This window comes from Clinocottus analis, unplaced genomic scaffold, assembly GCF_023055335.1.
Source record: "Clinocottus analis isolate CAN_PGR_092001 unplaced genomic scaffold, fCliAna1.0.p SCAF_10, whole genome shotgun sequence".
Lineage (NCBI taxonomy): Eukaryota > Metazoa > Chordata > Actinopteri > Perciformes > Cottidae > Clinocottus > Clinocottus analis.
Window position 1 is genome coordinate 3508699 of NW_027175821.1, and position 19922 is coordinate 3528620.

At 45.1% G+C, this 19922-nt stretch overlaps 1 protein-coding gene across 2 annotated transcripts in view; it reads right to left on the reverse strand.

Moving 5' to 3' along the window:
• nrg2b (neuregulin 2b) overlaps positions 1–19922 on the reverse strand; it is a 48941-nt gene that overhangs the window by 14780 nt on the left and 14239 nt on the right. For both annotated transcript variants that reach the window (XM_068582748.1, XM_068582740.1), the window contains exons 2-4: positions 9583–9745; positions 8563–8681; positions 7494–7617 (exon numbers count right to left, since the gene is read on the reverse strand). In XM_068582748.1, coding sequence (XP_068438849.1) covers positions 7494–7617; positions 8563–8681; positions 9583–9745 — 406 coding nt within the window. The remainder of the gene's footprint in view (positions 1–7493; positions 7618–8562; positions 8682–9582; positions 9746–19922) is intronic.

Sequence of the window (19922 nt, forward strand, 5' to 3'; positions counted from 1 at the left end):
TGGGGGGGGGGGGGGGGGGGACTCCACGCGTCGCGAGAAGGAGACCTGCATGTTGGGTGTGGCTGCTTCCTCGCAGCCTTTTTTGCGAGTATCCTCTCAAACACGTGCACATTCCCATGATGCCTTTACTTTAATGGGGTGTGAGGAAACATCGATACACATCGCAGTGTCGCGACGTTTCGTAATACTGTTATCGATTCTGAAATCCATAGTTTACATGCAAAGAAGCACAAAGAGCAGAGCGACGATGTTGGACGTGACTTCTTTAAAATTAAGATTACATGCACATGGCGGCGTGTTCTTTACACTGTGATATCCTGATATTAGGTTTAAAAAATCACAATAATCGCAGTATATTGTCTCGTAACCTGTCGATCATGAGCATGTTTTTTGTAAATACACTCCTCTTCATCCTCTTCTGAGTGTTTAAAGCTTTCTCACTGACAACAGCTTCCTGCTTCTGCTGGAAATAAGTCTGACGAGAGCTGTGAGCGAACCCGAAACATGGAGCTCGAATAAATTGTACCGTTTCTGCGCCAACAAGTTCGAACAAAGTGCTGGATCACAACACAAAACAACACACACACAAAGTCTGACAACATATCTGCACACTGCACACACCCCGCGGTTATATATTTAAACAGAGCGACATTTCATGGTCAAAACGACCGTCACAAACATATACAGTCACACACACACACACACACACACACACACGGATCATAACGACAGACAATCTGCAGACTGGACCCCCCTAAATGACGAAGCATTGTGCGACGAGCAAACCCCCCAGCACGCATACAAACCTGCCGTCGTTTCATCCAGCGTCGCCATAAAAATCGGAGCAGCTTTAAAATATTTTGACGTGAACAGCGTGCGAAACCTCCGCGATCTCGTTAGCGTGACGAGACGTACGATGCCGCTGACCTCCTGCGTACGAGCTGCGAGTCTCGCGGCCGGCCGTCAGCAGAGGAGAGTTACAGCTTCGGAGCTCCGATACGCAGTCGGGGTGTCGTTGGACGAGGCCGTTTAGAGGTCAGCGTATTTTTGAGGTCAAGGGTGCGAACACACACACACACACACACGCACAGCAGGGAGTCAAAGCGGTGGGCTCTGTTACATCATGCACATGCAGGATTCAGCAGAGGGCGATGGAAACAACATAAATGAACCGTCTGAGAATGAGCGACAAATGACCTGCCGACAAACGCAAAACTGTGTAATTTATGTGGTTTTTTTTCCCAAGAATAGAAGTCTAAGGAGGACACACACACATACACGGACATGGACACACACACACAGCGAGCTCTCCACAGGGTTTGAGCGAGGAAATGGTTGCGATAGGTTTTTTGTGTGTGTTTTTTTCGTGTGCATGAATCTCAGCAACAGTTTACATGCAGCTGCAGAGTGTGGTGTTTGTTTCTGGATGGCTGGCGAGCTGTCAGCGACACCGCGGCCTGAATATGATTCATATTCAGCCATCACACACTCACACACATCACACACACACAACTCTGAAACTAACAAGGAGGCTCCTCGCTGCATCACGGTCACTGGTGGATTCATACGTACACACACACACACACACACAAATACACATACATGGCCCTTATTATTGGTTATTGTTATTTTCGTGACTTTTGATGTGCAGTATTTCTGTTACTTGTATTTGAAATACATGTCAGTTACTTTGAGTAATTTGTATTTGATCGGGCCGAGTGTAATTTGTAACAAAATACTTTAGAGTGGAGTAATTTTGTATTTAAAATACTCAAAATACTTTCTCCACGAAGAATAAACATATTTTTCTGTCAAGGTAAATATTGTATCTGAGTGTGAAAAATGTCAAATATGATGTATAATGTATGTCTGGGTCTGGCTACATAGCCCATTGTATTACATATATATATATATATATATATATATATATATATATATATATATATATATATATATATATATATATATATATATATATATATATATTCTGATGGTTTCAACTAGCGATCAATGCTAACATGCTAATGACGTTAATATATATATACATAATCAATCAAGCTGTTGTCTTTTAATAAGCTTTGCTTCGTTACACTGACATTTTAAAATACAAAATACATGAATTGTATCTTGTTACATTTTCTGGCACCAGTATTTTGTATTTTATTTTTGATATATTCATTTCAGGGGTATTTTGTATTTTCTATCAAAATACATTTTGTTGTATTTTTGCTCATCCACGTCGATGCCGCTGTTCTCTCTTTTTTCTTTCTATCACTTCTCATTGTCTCTGTTGAAGGAACATCTCCAGGACATCGTTTCAATTGCCGTCCTTGAGAAAGTCTTTTGCAGAGAGCGCTTCACAAACTCTGCAATGTCTCTGAGTAATGTGTAATAACGAGTGTGGTGGCTTTCGCCCGGCCGGGGCGTCATTGATTTCATCTCGTTAATGCCAATAAGTGATAGTAGATCAGCGTTTGCTGCAGTCAAACCGGCGTGTGGTAGAAAAACCTGGTCCGACTGCAGCGCAGGCATTATACCTGAAGATGAATCACAGCGACGGCCTTGACCCTCTGGGGTTATGATGTCATGGGCGCGGCCCCCGTTACAGTCGTTGTATTTCATTACAGTGATATCAGGTATCAGGTCACCGCGTGTATCCGGTTTAAAAAAAAAAAAAACGACGACCCTTAGTCTCCCCTCCATGTATATACTGTCCACATAACTGACTGGGGATCCTTTGCTCCTCTTTCTCACCACTAAAGAGACAACTTGCATTTTGAATCAATTACAGCAAAAACCCTCGGAAGAGCCCACTCAGCAATTTCCCATAGAGTTATAAATAGAGCAGAGAGAGAGGGAGGGAGGGAGGGAGGGAGGGAGGGAGACACTCGGAGCAGAGGCAGCCTCATGCCGGCAGAGTTTTTACTGTATATCATTTATTTTTTTCCTCCTTTGCCTCTTTTCTTTCTCTCTCTGCATCCCTTCATCCCTCCTTCCCCTCTTCCCTGCCCATGATGCCCTTCCTTTATCCTCCCCCTCATCCCCCCACCCGACTGTGCTGTACTGCCCTGAGAACGAGCACAGAGGGGGAGAAAAGCCCCAACACACACACACACACACACACACAGACACGCACGCACACACACACAGGCAGCCGTGGACATTATGACATTATGTCCTAGGCATCAATACCAGCCTGAACTCATGGCATTTGCAGATAAGATTAGATTAAATTAACTTTATTGATTGAAATGGGGGGAAAATTTGGCATTTTCAACCTATAGCTGGGAACACACGCGCTCATGTTTACGGCCGGCTGCCGGGCGGCTGGAGTTCGGCAACAAAGTTCAGATCAATCAAGAAGAAGAGCGTCCTGCCGCTCTGCACGGAGCGCTTTAACGCAGGGCGAGAGGGAAGGATTGAATAAGAGAGACGCGCCGAGCTCTCGGCCACCGGCCGCCAGGGGCCATGTTTGTATGTCCTGATCTCCACTTTTAACCTCCACTCGTCTGTTTTACCCAGGGTGCCTTTCTGCGTGCCGTCCTCCGCTGTAACCTACAGACTCCATTTTGCTGCACAGCATTACTTTCCCCTTCAGGGGGAAAAGAGGAGATTATACGTGTCCGTGGTCGCAAATACCACCTCAAATTTCAGGGACGTTAACAATTTGGTTGCTGTCTGCCGGCAACGCAGCGATTTGCAGGCTGTTGTGCAGAACGGCGAGTGGCGTGCGAGTGCGAGGGGTCTACATGTCTCTGAAGTGAACGAGCCCAGCAGACAGACGGCAGACATGTCTTATGTACATCCTGTTATCCACTGGCCCGACAAAGCAACTTTTCTGGAAACTGCTGGCTAGCCCGCTGCTAGCCGGCTGTAGCTACTTGAAAATGCAGCGTTTTTGTATTCAGAACAAAACGCAGGAGGTTGGGAAATCCTCCCGCCCCTGTTTTTGTATTCCTGAATTGCTATACACGCATCTCTCGTAACGTCTGCATGCACCTTCTCGAAACAAAGTTTTCTGCTTGTCAGCATCATGAAAAAAAAGGAAAGATTTATCCTTCAGCGATGACCGGGAGGTATATCAGATGAGAGATAGAGATAAAGACAAGAGGAGAGAGAGGGAAGAGGGGAGGAAGCAAGGATATATATATATATATATATATATATATATATATATATATATATATATATATATATATATATATATATATATATATATATATATTAATGGAAATGAAGAAACAAAGGGTGTAGATCTGAAGCAGGCACTGGAGGATCTAAGGATGGATTTCTAGCACATACGTCCGATTGCACATGAAGCATCACACAACAAAGCTCTTGATTATGCACGCCTATGCGCGCCATCTGGTATCCAACATCAGGGGGAAGTCGTTTGATACACATCTACAAAATGGTCCTGTGTGGACGTCGCGTTGGAACTGAAAGATTACAAGCTTCCAGTTTAGGAAAGGTACAAAGCCTTTTGGCTCGGCTTCGGTTAACACGGAGCTTTGGTTGCAAATACAGTTTGTAGTTTTAAAAAAAACTGCACTGTGCAATTTCATGGGCACAAAAGAAGGGCAATGTTACCGGATAATTGCTTATATGATGCCACTTCCATGTTGCCGTTACACTACATTGCCGACATGCACACTACCTTATTGTACTCGCTGTAACTGTAACTTGTGATCTGCTCACATGAATACACGTCTCAGTGATACGTTGATATAACACAGCAGTGATTCATCTGATATCCAGTTTTTGCACTTGCCGTTCTCAACACCTACTAGTCTGGTGGCTCTTTCCTGAAGTAAAATAAATCCTCCCACTCACAGGAAGTGAGGCATTTTATGTTAACAGTTTACTTCACAAAAAGAGAAGGAGGACGAGATGCTTAGCGTGCAGTGAACCGTGTGAACCGATGTAGGAGCCGTTGTGGCGTCACTATCACTGCATTTCAGACGTGAACGCGACCGTTTGTTGGTTTGGGCGTCTCGTCCCGTCACAGAACATGATGACGGGAAGTCACAGCGAAAGGGAGGAAATAGCTTGAAGAGTCATGTTGATGGCGCCTGAGTCGAGTGCGTCTTACTCACGTTATCCCTCTGCAGGAGACAAGCACCTGTTGTGTTCAGAGGACCCACATAAAAGCACTCTGCTAGGTGTTCATGTGTGTGTGTGTGTGTGTGTGTGTGTGTGTGTGTGTGTGTGTGAGCTCAAGAAAATCCAAAATGTATGATTTGAGACTTCGAGAACAGTTATTATTGATTTTTCTTTTTTGGTGCATTAACAGTAATGAAAATGTCTGACGGGCGAAAATTCATTCCCTCCCTGTTTGTAATGCGCCACCTTGCACATCAGGTGCGCGTGGCCGCAGATGACCGTAAACCTGCGGCAGGAACGCCGAGGCGAGCGCGTAAGGGAGTGAACAGATTAGCGAATGTGTGTTGTGTTTGTTTGTTCGCCGCACTTTGCCGCGACTGTAAAAACAGCTTTTACACCGAAAGAAAAGGCCGCGTCCATTATGAACGCCGCTTCAGATTAACTGTAGACCACACTAGTTTCAGGGTCATTAGGTCGCCTCTACACCGGGCTATAGGGGCGAGATGGATGTGCTCATTTACGGTAGATTACAAGATGTCACGAGTTGGGAACGCCGGGGCGATTAAATAATGCGGTTGTGCTCTTATTGTGGTTGAAAAATAGGTAACAGTTATTATTGTATGCAAATGCTAAAATGAGTTATGATAGCGCAGAAGAACACACGCTTCGATATAGCTACGCTATTTGGACTTTGGTACATTATTTTCAGAAAGCTATCAGGAGAATGCAATATTGCTACGTAACTAGCATAGCTGCTAACAGCGGCTAACGACAGATTTGAACTGATCTGAATCTAACTCTAAAGTAGATTTCATCTGTCTGTCTGTGTGTCTGCCTGTGTGTCTGTCTGTCTGTGTGTGTGTCTGTCTGTCTGTCTGTCTGTGTGTCTGTCTGTCTGTGTGTGTGTCTGTCTGTGTGTGTGTCTGTCTGTCTGTGTGTGTGTGTGTCTGTCTGTGTGTCTGTCTGTGTGTCTGTCTGTCTGTCTGTCTGTCTGTCTGTCTGTGTGTGTGTGTGTGTCTGTCTGTCTGTGTGTGTGTGTCTGTCTGTCTGCAATATTGCTAAGTAACTAGCATAGCTGCTAACAGCAGCTAACAACAGATGGTGATGAGTGACAATGACAGAACTCACTCATCTGAATCTAACTCTAAAGCAAGTAATCGTCTGTCTGTCTGTCTGTCTGTGTGTCTGTCTGTCTGTCTGTCTGTCTGTCTGTCTGTGTGTCTGTCTGTCTGTCTTTACACGTGCTGTCTGTATCGCTGAGCTTCCAGTGAGATGCAGTGTTGAAGTTGGTGCAATAACATGGACACACGCACTGAAGGTGGACATGCCGAGCACTGGCACTGAGCTTCAGGACAATCCAAAAATCCCACGTCTGCTTTTGAGTCTCTTCCCTCTCCCTCCGTCCTCTGTGCCCTCAGCATGCAAAAGCATTTGGTGGTTACATGCCAGCAGAGTGACCGACAAGAGAAGCAGCGACTAATACACAACGTCCGCGGGATGTCCTCTTTAACTTTTCATGCCTGTGAAGTTCCTCTGAGCAATACTGAACTCTGCAGAGACGCTGCTTTCTTTTTTTAATGCCATACACGGTCAGCAGATGGAGGATCAACTGCTTTGCTCCGTCAGGTAGACGAAGAGCTGCATAGAGCTGCATAGAGCTGCATGGAGCTGCATGGAGCTGCATGGAGCTGCATGGAGCTGCATGGAGCTGCATGGAGCTGCATAGAGCTGCATGGAGCTGCATAGAGCTGCATAGAGCTGCATAGAGCTGCATGGAGCTGCATGGAGCTGCATGGAGCTGCATGGAGCTGCATAGAGCTGCATGGAGCTGCATAGAGCTGCATAGAGCTGCATTGAGCTACATAGAGCTGCATTGAGCTGCATAGAGCTGCATTGAGCTGCATAGAGCTGCATTGAGCTACATAGAGCGCATCTGCAGGTCAATGCTAATTGTGTCCACTGGGTTCTTCCAGCATACAACAGGTGGAATTAAAGGCCGTTTTAATACGAATATAATTGGGCTTAATTGTTTTTATGAATATAATCTGCAGTGAAAACACACCACAGTTTTAACTGTTGGTGCTTTTCTAACACCATTGCATGTCTTCCCATTTTTCTTTTCATGACGTTCAGGAAGCAGAGAGACGACCGATCTGAACGCACGCCGACGTAACGTCCAACTTATAATCGTTGCGTGTATGCGGGGAGGATGCAACCAAGGAACGAGGAGACAAGGCGGTGCAGCGGCCAAGCGACACGGTGTCAGTTCAGACCAGAGAGACGGAGACAGAAAGAGAGGGAGGCAGGAGGAGGGGCCGACTTACACATCGATGACTGAGGGGACGGGGGAAAGGGAGGGGAAACGGGGACGAGCGAGCAAACCGACTTACTTGCAGGACAGCTGGTTAATACCATGTATGAAGTAACAGTCTCCTCCGTTGACGCAGTGGGCCTTCTCCGAGTCGTTGCAGCGCCTGGCGTGGCTCACGCCCGGAGACGGCGTGGTGGTGGTCACTGCGGGGGAGGACGACAACCAGATGCAGACAGATGCAAAAAGCGTGTTGAAATCGCACAGTGGCTCGACGCGTTGTTCAGAAACCGCACCGTGCCACACACTCAGACCTCTTAAGTGAATTTCAAAGAGCTTAGTGTAACAAATCTATCTACTTTTCTTTTTTTTTTGTGGGTTGGGGGGGCATCAGTCTCCTCCCTGTGCTTGCTGCAGCTCTGCAGCTCACAGCTGCTGCTGGAAAGAGCCAGACGGATACACCTGCTCCCCCACAACAACACACTCTTCTTCTTCTTCTTCTTCCTCTGGAAAACCTTCGGGTATATTTACAAATCATGCATTATTCTGTTTCCCCCTCACTTTTGTTTCATAACTGTTGAGCTCTCACTGTTTAAAATAATCTGACACGAGCGCTGACTGATCTCGGCCGATGCTGGACGACGACACGAGGAAATACCGCTCAGTCCGACCGCAGTCGATCGATTCAGTTTGTGATTACGTCGTCAGATTCCTGCGTCTTGGACATTAAGAAGATTCTGTAATAAACACAATAATTATAATATATTGTCGCCCTTTTTCTAGTGAAGTGAAATGTTTGTGGAAGGAAGAAGTTTCTGAATGTTAACAGAATAATTCTCTCGCATTTTTGTCAAAATACAGGCAACAAGAGATTATGAGATCATCGGGTATCTACTCTTTGATCTGAAGGAATTAGACGTAAAACAGCAGTTTAGTTTGTTTTTATAAAGACGGATGAAAGGAACTCCTTATGAAGAAAAGACTTGAGGAACAGCATGAAAGAGATTTATACTGATGTGATATGATAGATAAAAGTTACACTAATTAATCAGATTGTGTAGACAGAGAGACACACAGACACACACAGACAGATACGCACAGACAGATACACACACGCACACACACACACACTCTGACGCGTCGTTGCTCACAGATCTGCACGCTGATGACACTCGTGACGTTTTCCTGTCCGAGGGAGTTTTCAGCCACGCAGGTGTAGTTCCCAGAGTCCTCCACACGCACGTGACTGATCTGCACCTTCGAGTTTTTCCTTCAGTGAAGAAGAGAGAGAGAGAGAGAGAGAGAGAGAGAGAGAGAGAGAGAGAGAGAGAGAGGGGCGGGTTATCGTTGTTTCAAGAAAGAAAAATAAAAAAGCAGCAGACTCATCGTTGACTGAATGAGAAATGAAATGTTAGTTTCGGGACCAGAGAAGCGATAAAGTTCTGGTGATTACACACAAACGTTGGTGCCGATCGTCCACGAAGACCAACGAAGGACGACTGAGTTCAGACCAGGAGCAGGTCTCCCTTCGTCTTCACAGGAAGTGATCACAACCGAAGGCCCGGTTTCAGATCAGAGCCTCACGAGGAGGCGATGACAGTTCAGAGGATCAGTTTAAACACTGAGACGTTCACTCAGAGCGTGAAGTGAAACACGTGTTCAATATTGCTACACAACGGTGAATAAGAGGGTCTCATTCAGCAGCCCGTATACATGTGGAATACGGGTTTGATTGTGTTCTTTAAAGAGAAATACATCCCTTTAAATTAAGGTTTCTATTGCAAAATAATTATAAATGTTGATCTGTAAGTACAGCAGGTGAGTCATGTGTGTTACCAAAGCAGAAAACCTGCTTTATAGTTCATAAACGCATGAATACAAACTGATTTGATTGAACGGTGTCAAAGGGAAGGTACACTGAACATTGTGTGTCTGTTGTCGATGTTTAGTGCGCAGCAGACCTGCATGCAGCCGCCCGGTCGGCTCAGACTAACTGCTGGAACTTTATAAAGCGCGTCGTGGATTTCTGGTCTCCATCCCTCACACACGACCTCCTCAACATGTGGTGTTGTGTTACCAGAGCAGAGATGCAAGTGCGTACAACGTACCACTTTTCAATTGTCTTGCCGTGAATATTGTGTGTGCAGCGCGAGCGATGAATCCCGACTCACTTGTTGGTCTTTATTTTCAGGTCTCTGCCTTTCTGCAGCTCGTGTCCATCTTTGTACCAGCGGAAGGAAGCGCTGGGATTCCCCGACGCCTCGCACTTCAAGTTCAGCTTGTCCCCTTCCACCAGAGACTGGCCTCGCATCAGCCGAAGCTTAGGAGCAGAGGCTGGAGAGAGAGAGGGAGAGAGAGAGAGAGAGAGAGAGAGAGAGAGAGAGAGAGAGAGAGAGAGAGAGAGAGAGAGAGAGAGAGAGAGAGAGAGAGAGGAATAGAAGCGGAGCGGACAAAGAAAATCAAAGCTTGCATTATTGAAATTAACTACAGACATTCAATTAATCTATCCATTTAATGGTGCAAGTGTGTGTGACTGTGTGACTTTGTGTGTGTGTGTGTGTGTGTGTGTGTGTGTGCGGATGATGTGGAAATCTGTTAGTGAGAGTTCAAATGCTGGGATCAAGACCTGAGACAACAGGTCAGAGTTCACAGGAGAGATGGCTCAAGTGTAGAGGAAAATCAATGACACGTCATACACACACACACACACACACAGACACACACACACACACACACAGGAAAAGCACTTTATCACAGTTTGAATCCTAAAAAGCAAAGTGAAAGCTTCTAGAGGAAAAAAATCTTCCCTCAGAAACTCTGCAGTAGATTTTCACTATTGAATAATGTGTGTGTGTGGGTCTGTGCGTGTGTGTGTGTGCGCGTGTGTGTGTGTGTGTGCGTGTGCTTCATCAGTCCCTAGAGAGTTTCCCTCTCTCTCTCTTCGCTCCTTAAAAACTACAACAGACTGCATCACTGACACCAGCACTGGCAGCACAAGCACACAGAAGCTAAAGCAAAGAGACAAGTCAGCACCATATAGTGCACACACACACACACACACACACACACACACACACGCACTCAGCGTATTTTACACGCGTGTGCGCACACACACGCTGCTCAACAACTGTTGTATAGAGCCACTCACAGCTCTGCTGCCTCATCACACACACTAAGGAGACAGTGTGTGTGATGCTGAGCCTCATGGAGACACTGCAGCTACGTGTGTGTGTGTGTGTGTGTGTGTGTGTCTGTGTGTGTACATTTAACACTCTAAATATTACATGCTATCTATGTCTTTTGTCGTGTGTCTCGTGGATAGTTATGACAGGAAACATTTGGGGATGAAACGACTTGAACATGTTGGACACTTCTTCAGGCCTTTAAAACGGAAAATAAATGAGAGATTCCTCTTTAAACCGGCAGCATAGCCGGTATGAAAAGTAAAAATAACCAACTGGATCCTGTCGACCCAGAGCAGTTGTGTCGTCTGAGCTCGTGCATGGATGCAGAACGCAGTCAAACTTTTCTTGCTTCATGAGACACGGAGACAACTTTCATATGAATGAACAGGCTCCGCCTCCAACACCTCCAGTTGTCTTTATACATCCGCACAACGTGATGAGATAATGCCTTTCAACCTTGCAACGGACACAAATGACGGTGCTTTTTTGCGTTGTGTTAAGGTCCTTTTGTCCCTGAGTCTGGACCTCTGCAGCCCAGAAGTATACAACTCTGAATGAGTCTGAGGGATTCACACTGGTCTGTCGTCGTGGTCGTCGATGGCTGTTTCCCTGCTGGGAAATAACAACCAGTCAGACCTCGACGGATTGAAGGTATTCCTGTTCGAGAAAAATGTGTACAAACGAGATAAAGGTCGTACGTACAGGCGGCTGGAAGATGACTTTTAAAAGCAAAGCCTCTCGTTGCAACTGTGAATTGTCCTTTTTTTTAATTTTTATTTCCAATTTGTATTTTAAATCTTGTTTTAGTCGCACAAGAGGACATTTATTCTCTGAATTTTAACTCATCCTTATTCATTAAGGAGCGGTGAGCAGCCGTGAAGCGCCCGGGGAGCAACCGGGGGTTCAGTGCCTTGCTCAAGGACACTTCTCCATGCAAACTATCTGGAGACAAGGGATCGAACCGGCAAGCTTGTGGTTTTTAGGACGACCCCATAAGCCCAAAGCAGCCGCCCGTATAAATAAATATATAGAATATCTGAGCCATACTGTCTGTTTGCCAGCTGATACGAGGCCTCAGCTTCAGTGTGTTGTCATCAAAGTCCAAGACCAACAAGTATTGCACCCACAGCTCCATGAAATCACCCTAAACAAGAAACTATCAGAAAAAGTCTCACCGTATATGCGTGAGCCGCTTTTACATACAGATTAACACATTTGTATTTCATCGTATCGATGGCATCGCGTCCTTAAGTGACCTCAGTAGGGAAATTAATGGGAGGAAAAAAGCACAGAAACTCAGAAAGGAGGTAAAAATTAAAAAAAAGAAGAAACCTCTATGAAGTACCATCCAAACAGCTTGCAGTTATGTAAGTAGGATTTAAGAAGGATTTCTAGACTCACAACAGAACAAGCAGCACATCTTTAAATCCAGTTCTCACATTTTGTGAGATTTAGTCTTGTCACAGACTCGACACACACTCTTGATGTATAATTCCACGTCACACCAAAGTAAATCATCTCAACATCCCGAGATGATCTCTCTCTCTCTCTCTCTCTCTCTCTCTCTCTCTCTCTCTCTCTCTCTCTCTCTCTCTCTCTCGTAATGAGTTATGCTAAAGAAGAGCACTGACTGTCACTGTCATCGTATGTTTTTTTTTAAGGAATAATTAGTCCGCTATTTTGGTATTTCTTTCGCGATCGGCTGTTGAATCTCGCTCTCGACTCCAGCAGACGTGGTCTCTCTCGGCGCGGCTGCTGACTGATGAAACCAAAACAAGGAAACGCCTGACGGATGAGACGCAGCGGGCAGCTGTTCGCTACCTCCTGCCGCACACAGCTAGCACCGCTAGCACCGTTAGCACCGCTAGCACCTAGCACAGTCGAGCATAGGAGGGGAACAGTCAGCATTGTTCCTCAGTGGCTGGAGACAAAAAGAAGAGCTGAAAGGAGAGCAAATATTGGACATTGTCGCCATAATCCACACTTTATATTGCGATCATGTGTCAGCGTTGTGTTTATGTGTGGTGCTGCCCCCCAGTGGCCCAAAATAGACAACAAAGATCTGCATGTATTATTGGATTTCTCTCCAGCAAGTGAGGTTTATCGTGTGTAAACTCCATCAGAAGCGCCCACTTCCTGCAGCGATTGACTCCCGATGTGGTCGGACATCAGAACTACTTATTTCTAAGAGACGCACACAAACTTCCTGCTCCTTTAAATTGTTATTGTGAAAGCATGTGCGAGCCAGAAGTCATTACAGGAAACACGTGTATGTTTAACTCTCGTTTTAAACAGCGGTGAGTTACCAGGAAGCTGTTTGTTATTGCGAAAAAAAAAAGGCATGAAGTCAAGACAAAGTGTTCTTCATGAGGAAATGAGCAGCCTGCTTGCTGCTTCTCATCCAGCATTTGGCTGCAGGTCTTCTTGCAGGAGACAATGAAGAAATCATGGGAATTGTGATCTAATAACAGAGAACCATATGTGGAGAAGAGATGAGGTTTTTCGTAGTGGGAGGAGCGACTTTAGGCCGGTTCCAGCAGAGCAGGTTCGAAATGGAAACTCGCGACGACAAAACACCTCTGAGAGTAATAATCTTTGCTTATATTGCACTTTTCAAAGTGCTTCACAGTCAGTAAATACATTAGAAACAATCAACAGCAAATTAACTAGAAACGCCAATAGCGAGGGGAAAGAAATAATAATCGCTTTTCTTTCAGGAAACACTTCAACGTCATGGGGAAAAGCGACAATCACAGAAGTATGAATGAGGTGTTGCACTACACAAACATACAGTGAACACATTTATGTTAGAAACCAGACAGAAACGAGCGGCGGCGTCTCTGAAACCAGTGAGTTCGTCTGAAACGTGTGTGGGAGAAAAGGGAGTGAGGTGTTAAAAATGAAATTTACGTCTCCGCAGATTGGGATTTTATTTTTATTTTTGGCCAAACACACACACGAGTAGGAGGTTAGGACACACAGGAGGAGAAGGAGAGGACAGCCGGTCTGTCCACACAGCCGATGTTGAATAACAGCCGATCCTTCTGTCGATCTATTAATCAATCTCTCCAAACTACCTCAAGTGGTCAATTCAATCGCGCTGGCGGCGCACAGCTGGTCGTCCTCGGCGCCGCTCCCAGTGTGCGCTACATGCGCGCTTTACAAGGACCAACATCCTCCGATTCTCTTTAAACGTGTTCAACATCGCTCCGTGTTTGTCGGCGGATTCTGAGATGAAGTGGTGTTTTCACTTCCTTCAGACAAGTTCAAAACAAATGGCCGAAAGCGGCTGATATTCACGTGGAAGATAAAGTGAGAACTCACACTTTTTTTTTTTTTAACATTTCACGTGCCGTTCCTTCAGGTTGTGACTTCATTATGTATTCGTTCCTGTGCGACTGTCCAGGACCCCGGACGCGTCGGGGCCGTGCGATCAATCACATTTCAATTACGAGTTCGGCTCCCAACAATTACGATCAGAAGACAGTCGACACGAAGCGATTACTGCGCCTCATTGCCGCTTCGCAGCGACGCTCTGCTTCTGCTTTAGCTTCTTTTTTTTTTACTCGGCGAGGTCAGGGACGGTCGCTCGGTGTGAGAGGATCCCCTCGCTGGGACTTCTCCCCGGAGCCATACCCTCGCCGGGCTGTGTTTCCTCCGTGGTGGTGCGCTGGGACCGGATTAGAGGTCGTCTTGCGAAGGTCGACGCTTTTAAAACGGCCCCTCGCCGCCGCCCGGTGCTTGCCGTGTCCTCTCGCTCTCCCCGCAGGAAGGGACGGGGCCCCGAGCTACAGAAAACAAATGTCAACCAAGGTGGGACGGTTGGCGACTGAGGTGACCCCGTCTTGGAACACGGACCCCGTTTCGTCACTTTGTGGGTGTGACACGGACCCCGTTTCGTCACTTTGTGTGTGTGACACGGACCCCGTTTCGTCACTTTGTGTGTGTGACACGGACCCCGTTTCGTCACTTTGTGGGTGTGACACGGACCCCGTTTCGTCACTTTGTGGGTGTGACACGGACCCCGTTTGGTGTTTCTGACTGAATCGTTTATCAGGACACGACATTCTTCGTAGAGCTAGCCTCTTAGTTTTGCTCTCACTTCGAAATAGAGGTGACAAAATGTTCTTCCTCAATGCACATTGTTTCAACGTGTAATCGGTCCACACTGGTGCGTCAAAACGAGTGACAGCACGCATTAAAACAAAGAGCATCTGTGAAGTCCAGGCCTGAAGGCGGCAGAACCCAAACCAACACAAACAGAGTGGAACCCAAAATGCAACCCATGTTTCTGGAGGGACCAGATCCACCAGCGTTAGCTTCGGCGTTAGCTTAGCTCTCTTTGCTCTTTTCCACAACACAGCTCGTAACTGGTATGAACTCATTTCAACTATTGTTTGAAGCGATTGTTTGTTTGCTATTTTCTGTTGATATTGATCTTTGAACTTGAAGGAAAAGTAGGAGTTTAAGTTAATGTCATTTAGATGTAATGGAAATTGCAAATGGCCATTTCATCTGATTTTGAATTCGATTTGCTTGTGTAATTACTTTATTTGGTAAATGTGTAGTTTAATGATGTTAAAAAGCCATTCGGATGTAGAATTTAATCTACTCTTTTTGTTTGTGTTCAAGGTTATCAACCTAATCCTAATCCGATTCCTATTCCGACTACTATTCTATGTTCTACTCCTACAAATACTGTTTCAACAGCCATCAAATCATCTCAAAAGAAAAATAAAAACACCAGAACAGAACAGACTTGTCTCTTTTTGTACAGTTTGAGTTGAACCAGCAGTTTTTTAAGTTTGGGCTGAGCTGAATGTACTTTAACACTTCACACACACAATCGTAGATTCGTGCCACTTTTTTCTAAATTCAACACAAAAAAACACAATCTTTCCCTCACGTAAACCAGCATGTTTATGAAAGCTCAACCCTAAACCTCACGTGACCATGAATACTTCCTGTGACCTGTGTGGTGTGAGATTACGACCCATCCTCGACCAGTGAGAATAATCCAGCCAGCAATGAGTTTTAATAATGAAAAAATAACCGGCAAAATCATTTAGTATGAACGTTATTTCGAGGAGGACGTGTTGAGGCAGGACGGCCGCAGTTTAACAAAAGAAAACTGAGTCTGTTTGTGTCTGCGATGGTTTGTATCTCATCCTGTTTGGATGTTCTTTGTAATCCCAACGTGGTTAATCCAGAGGGGAAACCTGACATTTGCTGCTTATGTTTTAGTTGGCTAAAAATATCTCCTGCTGCAGGATTGAACTCCATATTAAATCATTATATTTATGGCTCCCTTCAATCGTGTTAGTGGCATTATGAGCAACAGGTCTTCCTCCGGCAAATACCAACAGGAAGGAAATGAGATACAGCAAGAGGACCGGTGACATCATAATCCTCTTACCCAATTAAACACGTGAACACCCGGACATGTCAGAGTATCACATGTTACATGTTAAGATAATTAGGTTAACCAAACATTTGTCCTTCAAAAACGAAGTCGGTCTTGATTACAGACTTTTCTCTGAGAACAAATTAGGGAAGCGACTAAACGTTTATTGTCATTGTTGATTAATCTGTCGATCCTTTTCCCCGATTACTGGATTAGCTGTTTGGTCAATAAAATGCTTGGTTTTTGTGATGAAACATCCAGTTTACTGTCATATGGGATTAAAAGAAACTAGAAAATATCCACGTTGAAGAACTTGATTACTCGTCGCGGCTGCGAAACAAATAAAAACACTTTGCCAGTTGGAAGTGATAATCCCATTTGTCTCCGATGCAACAAAAAAAATCACTTTCAGGAAACAAATTTGCAGGATTAGGCAAATGAGTTTGGAAATCCTCGACACAAGATCATTTGTGTCAGGAATACGTGACATTATTTTTGCCCCACTGGCACAAAAAGAAAAGTAACACTGAACTATACAAGCGAGATATTCCCGCTTTCATCCGGACGAGGCTCCTCTTCCAGTGAGCCGGTTTGAGGTGAGACCAGAAGGCTTTTTGAAGGTTAGCGTGGAGCCGAGTGAAAGTCAGCGTGAGCCCGGTGACCAATGAGCGCCGCCCTCTCCGGGACGCTCTCCTTCGGGCAACATGGAAGGAAGTTTTTCGTCGGCCTGGGAAAAACCCGAGAGGAAATTACCCTTCATGGACGGGACGTCCACGCGTGACGGTGTCGGATTGATTGAACCGCTGCAAATTCCCCGACTGCATCTGAAGTAACGCTTCACGTCCCTTTAGGTGTTAAGACATCCTAATGAATGTGTCCTTTCAAAAATAAGTAATGCAATGAAACTAATCTCGATGGGAATGAGCGATGCTGCATTAAAGACTAACTGAGCAGTGGAGTGGTATGTAAGTAGAATAAACATATATATGTACAATATGATAATTTATTGTCTTTAAATCAATGTATAGTGATGAAACCATCAAACGAGACATCGTGATACAGCATTACGTCGTTAAAATTGTTAACGAGTGCACGCAAACTCAGAAATCGGGTTAATTTGCGTGTTTTGTAAACACAACCGTGTGGTTATTTTATATATACTATTCATTTAATGACTTAATAATGAGGGCGACCGCGACGCAGTGTTGCCGTCCTTCAATCAGAGGATCGCCGGTTCGATCACTGGCCCCCGCAAGCCTGCGTCTGTGTCCTTGAGCAAGGCACCTAACCCCGAAACTGCTCCCGTAGCCGTGACTCAGTTGTATGAAAGTCAGATCGTCCTGATGCGGCAGCTCGTATGTTATGAATGTGTGAATGATTCCTATGTGACGAGTCTTTGAGTATTCAGAAATATATAAAATCAAACCATTATTACCAGAAAACTTGTGATATATGTGTTTTTTAAAATACTTATACTTTTACACTTTATACACATTTTTTACTATTTATTTTATTCCATTTGTATATTTCTATTTTTGTGTTTTTATTACTGTTCTACAGTTTACTTATATTACTTGATCTGTGAATAAGGGCTGCTGTAATACTGTAATTTCCCCACAGAGGGACTAATAAAGGATTATCTTATCTTATTAATAGTGTGATAGAAGTTTTTGTCAGCAACTAACTACAATCTAGAATTTTCTTTAACTTCTTCACAGACACTTCAATGCGTTGGATCATATTTCTATGTAATCTCATGAAACGCTCGATGCACTGAAGTGACCGTGAGCATCCTCTTCGTCTCTAACACTGATGCGTCTTCGAGCTCTCCGTCAGCACAGGAGGCCGTCGAGGAGGAGACGCTCTGTTCCTCCACCGTCAGCATGACGTCGTGGTCGGTGCCACCGGGTCGGATTCCTCGCAGCGTCAGATGCAATCGCGCCGGTTCACCAGAGACTCCTTCAGCTCCGGCTCCGGCCTGGGAGACGACATCGACCCGCAGAGGGACGACTCCGGCTGTGACGAAGTCTTCCATCACTGAGCCGACCGGGCTGTCAGACGCTGACCAGAGGTTGTTGGGGGGTTTTTTTGTAAACGGCGCTCTAAACGCGACCTGAAAAATCTACACGAAATCGAAAAAAAAGTTCCTCGCGGTTTTAACGTCAAAACTGAATTCGAAGACGAGCGGATCGGCGCGAGGCCTTCGCTGATCTTATTTTAAGACGCGGCGATCCGTTCATGAATCAATTATATGGGTTTATTCCCCACGGTGGGACCTCGCGGTTACTCACGGGTTTAAAAAGCTGTAAAACATATAAACAACCTCGACTGTCGCCGCCCGACGCTACGAAGCCAGATCACGAATGCTGAGGAGGAGGAATCCACTCCATTAAGTCTTGAAAAGCACTCGCTCTGTGCCAGGAACACATTAGCACCTATAGGGTGCATCAGGATGCCGGACAGATGATGTTTTAAATAAGTAATTCAATTGATATTTCCGTCTTGCCTCATTTTCTCTGCATTAATTAATAGAAACACGTGAAAGGATCCCGCTACAGGAAGGGTGACGCCGAGTACTGCCGGCTTGCAGCAGCAAGGATTAACTATTAAACTGGGTTTAAACCAGGATGCTGTTTTAATCCAGTTGCACTAAACCTTAAACCTATTTTTCTAACCCTCTGGTGATCTCTGTTTGATTTCCATTCAAATCTAGATTCAAATCAAATCTGTTGCACCAGTTATTCTCTGATAATTGATTCAATATGAACCAGTTAAAACCTGGATTTACTAACCCTAGATTAACTCTTAACCAGAAATAATAATCCCTGTTGGTGCAACCCAGCCTGCGTCTTATAAACGCATGCACCCTTTCCTATTAACACTCCTGAAACCTGCCGACGCGGAGCCGCGTTGTGACAACGTTTAACCGTGTTGTGAGTATTCACATCTTCTCGATAAAACATCCCAGAAATATAGTTCGACTTCTACCGGGAACAGTAGACGTCCTGCTTCCGCTCGCTCCATGAAGAGTGTCGTGTCCTTATGAACAATTTAGTCAGAATCACATAGTGTAGATACGGCGGTGATGACACACCCACAAAGTGACGAGACGGGGTCCGTGACACACCCACGAAGTGACGAGACGGGGTCCGTGACACACCCACAAAGTGACGAGACGGGGTCCGTGACACACCCACAAAGTGACGAGACGGGGTCCGTGACACACCCACAAAGTGACGAGACGGGGTCCGTGACACACCCACGAAGTGACGAGACGGGGTCCTTCCTCCTAAGCCCAGAGGGTTAAGTCCCTATTTCCTAACTTTAGGTATTCATGGGGTGAACTTATCACTTGTGAGATGGAAATATAGACATTTAAAGACATCAGCAGCCAGCAACTTCAATACATCAGGATGAGCTCAACCCTCTCCACGGCCAAAACTCCATATTGCGCGATATTGCCACAATAACGTCTCTTTATGTTGTCGACCTTTTGTTGAATCGTTGTTAAATCCGTCCTCTTTATTTCTTACCTGTAAAATTATTAGTAAATAGACCGGAGAACATCCGAGTTGGCTCATAAAACCCGTCGCAGACCTCGCAGAAATGCCCTAATTGTGGCATAACTGCCGGCTAACAAGCACATAAAAGATATCGCGGATGAAACACAAATTAAATTAACTTAATTTGGAAATGTTGCGTTTGAGGTTGAGGTTTTAGTTCGATAAGGAAATGTTCGTACTGCTGCAGACATAGAAGAAGAAAAAAAAACACAAAATAAAAAAAAAACAAAAGCCCGCACAACAATTTATGTTATGCATAAAAAGAGAGAGAGCGAGAGAAAGACACAATTAGAGTAGATTCACACATCCCACACACCACAGGCACCGAGCAAGCCATAACAAGTCTAATTCTGCAGCCG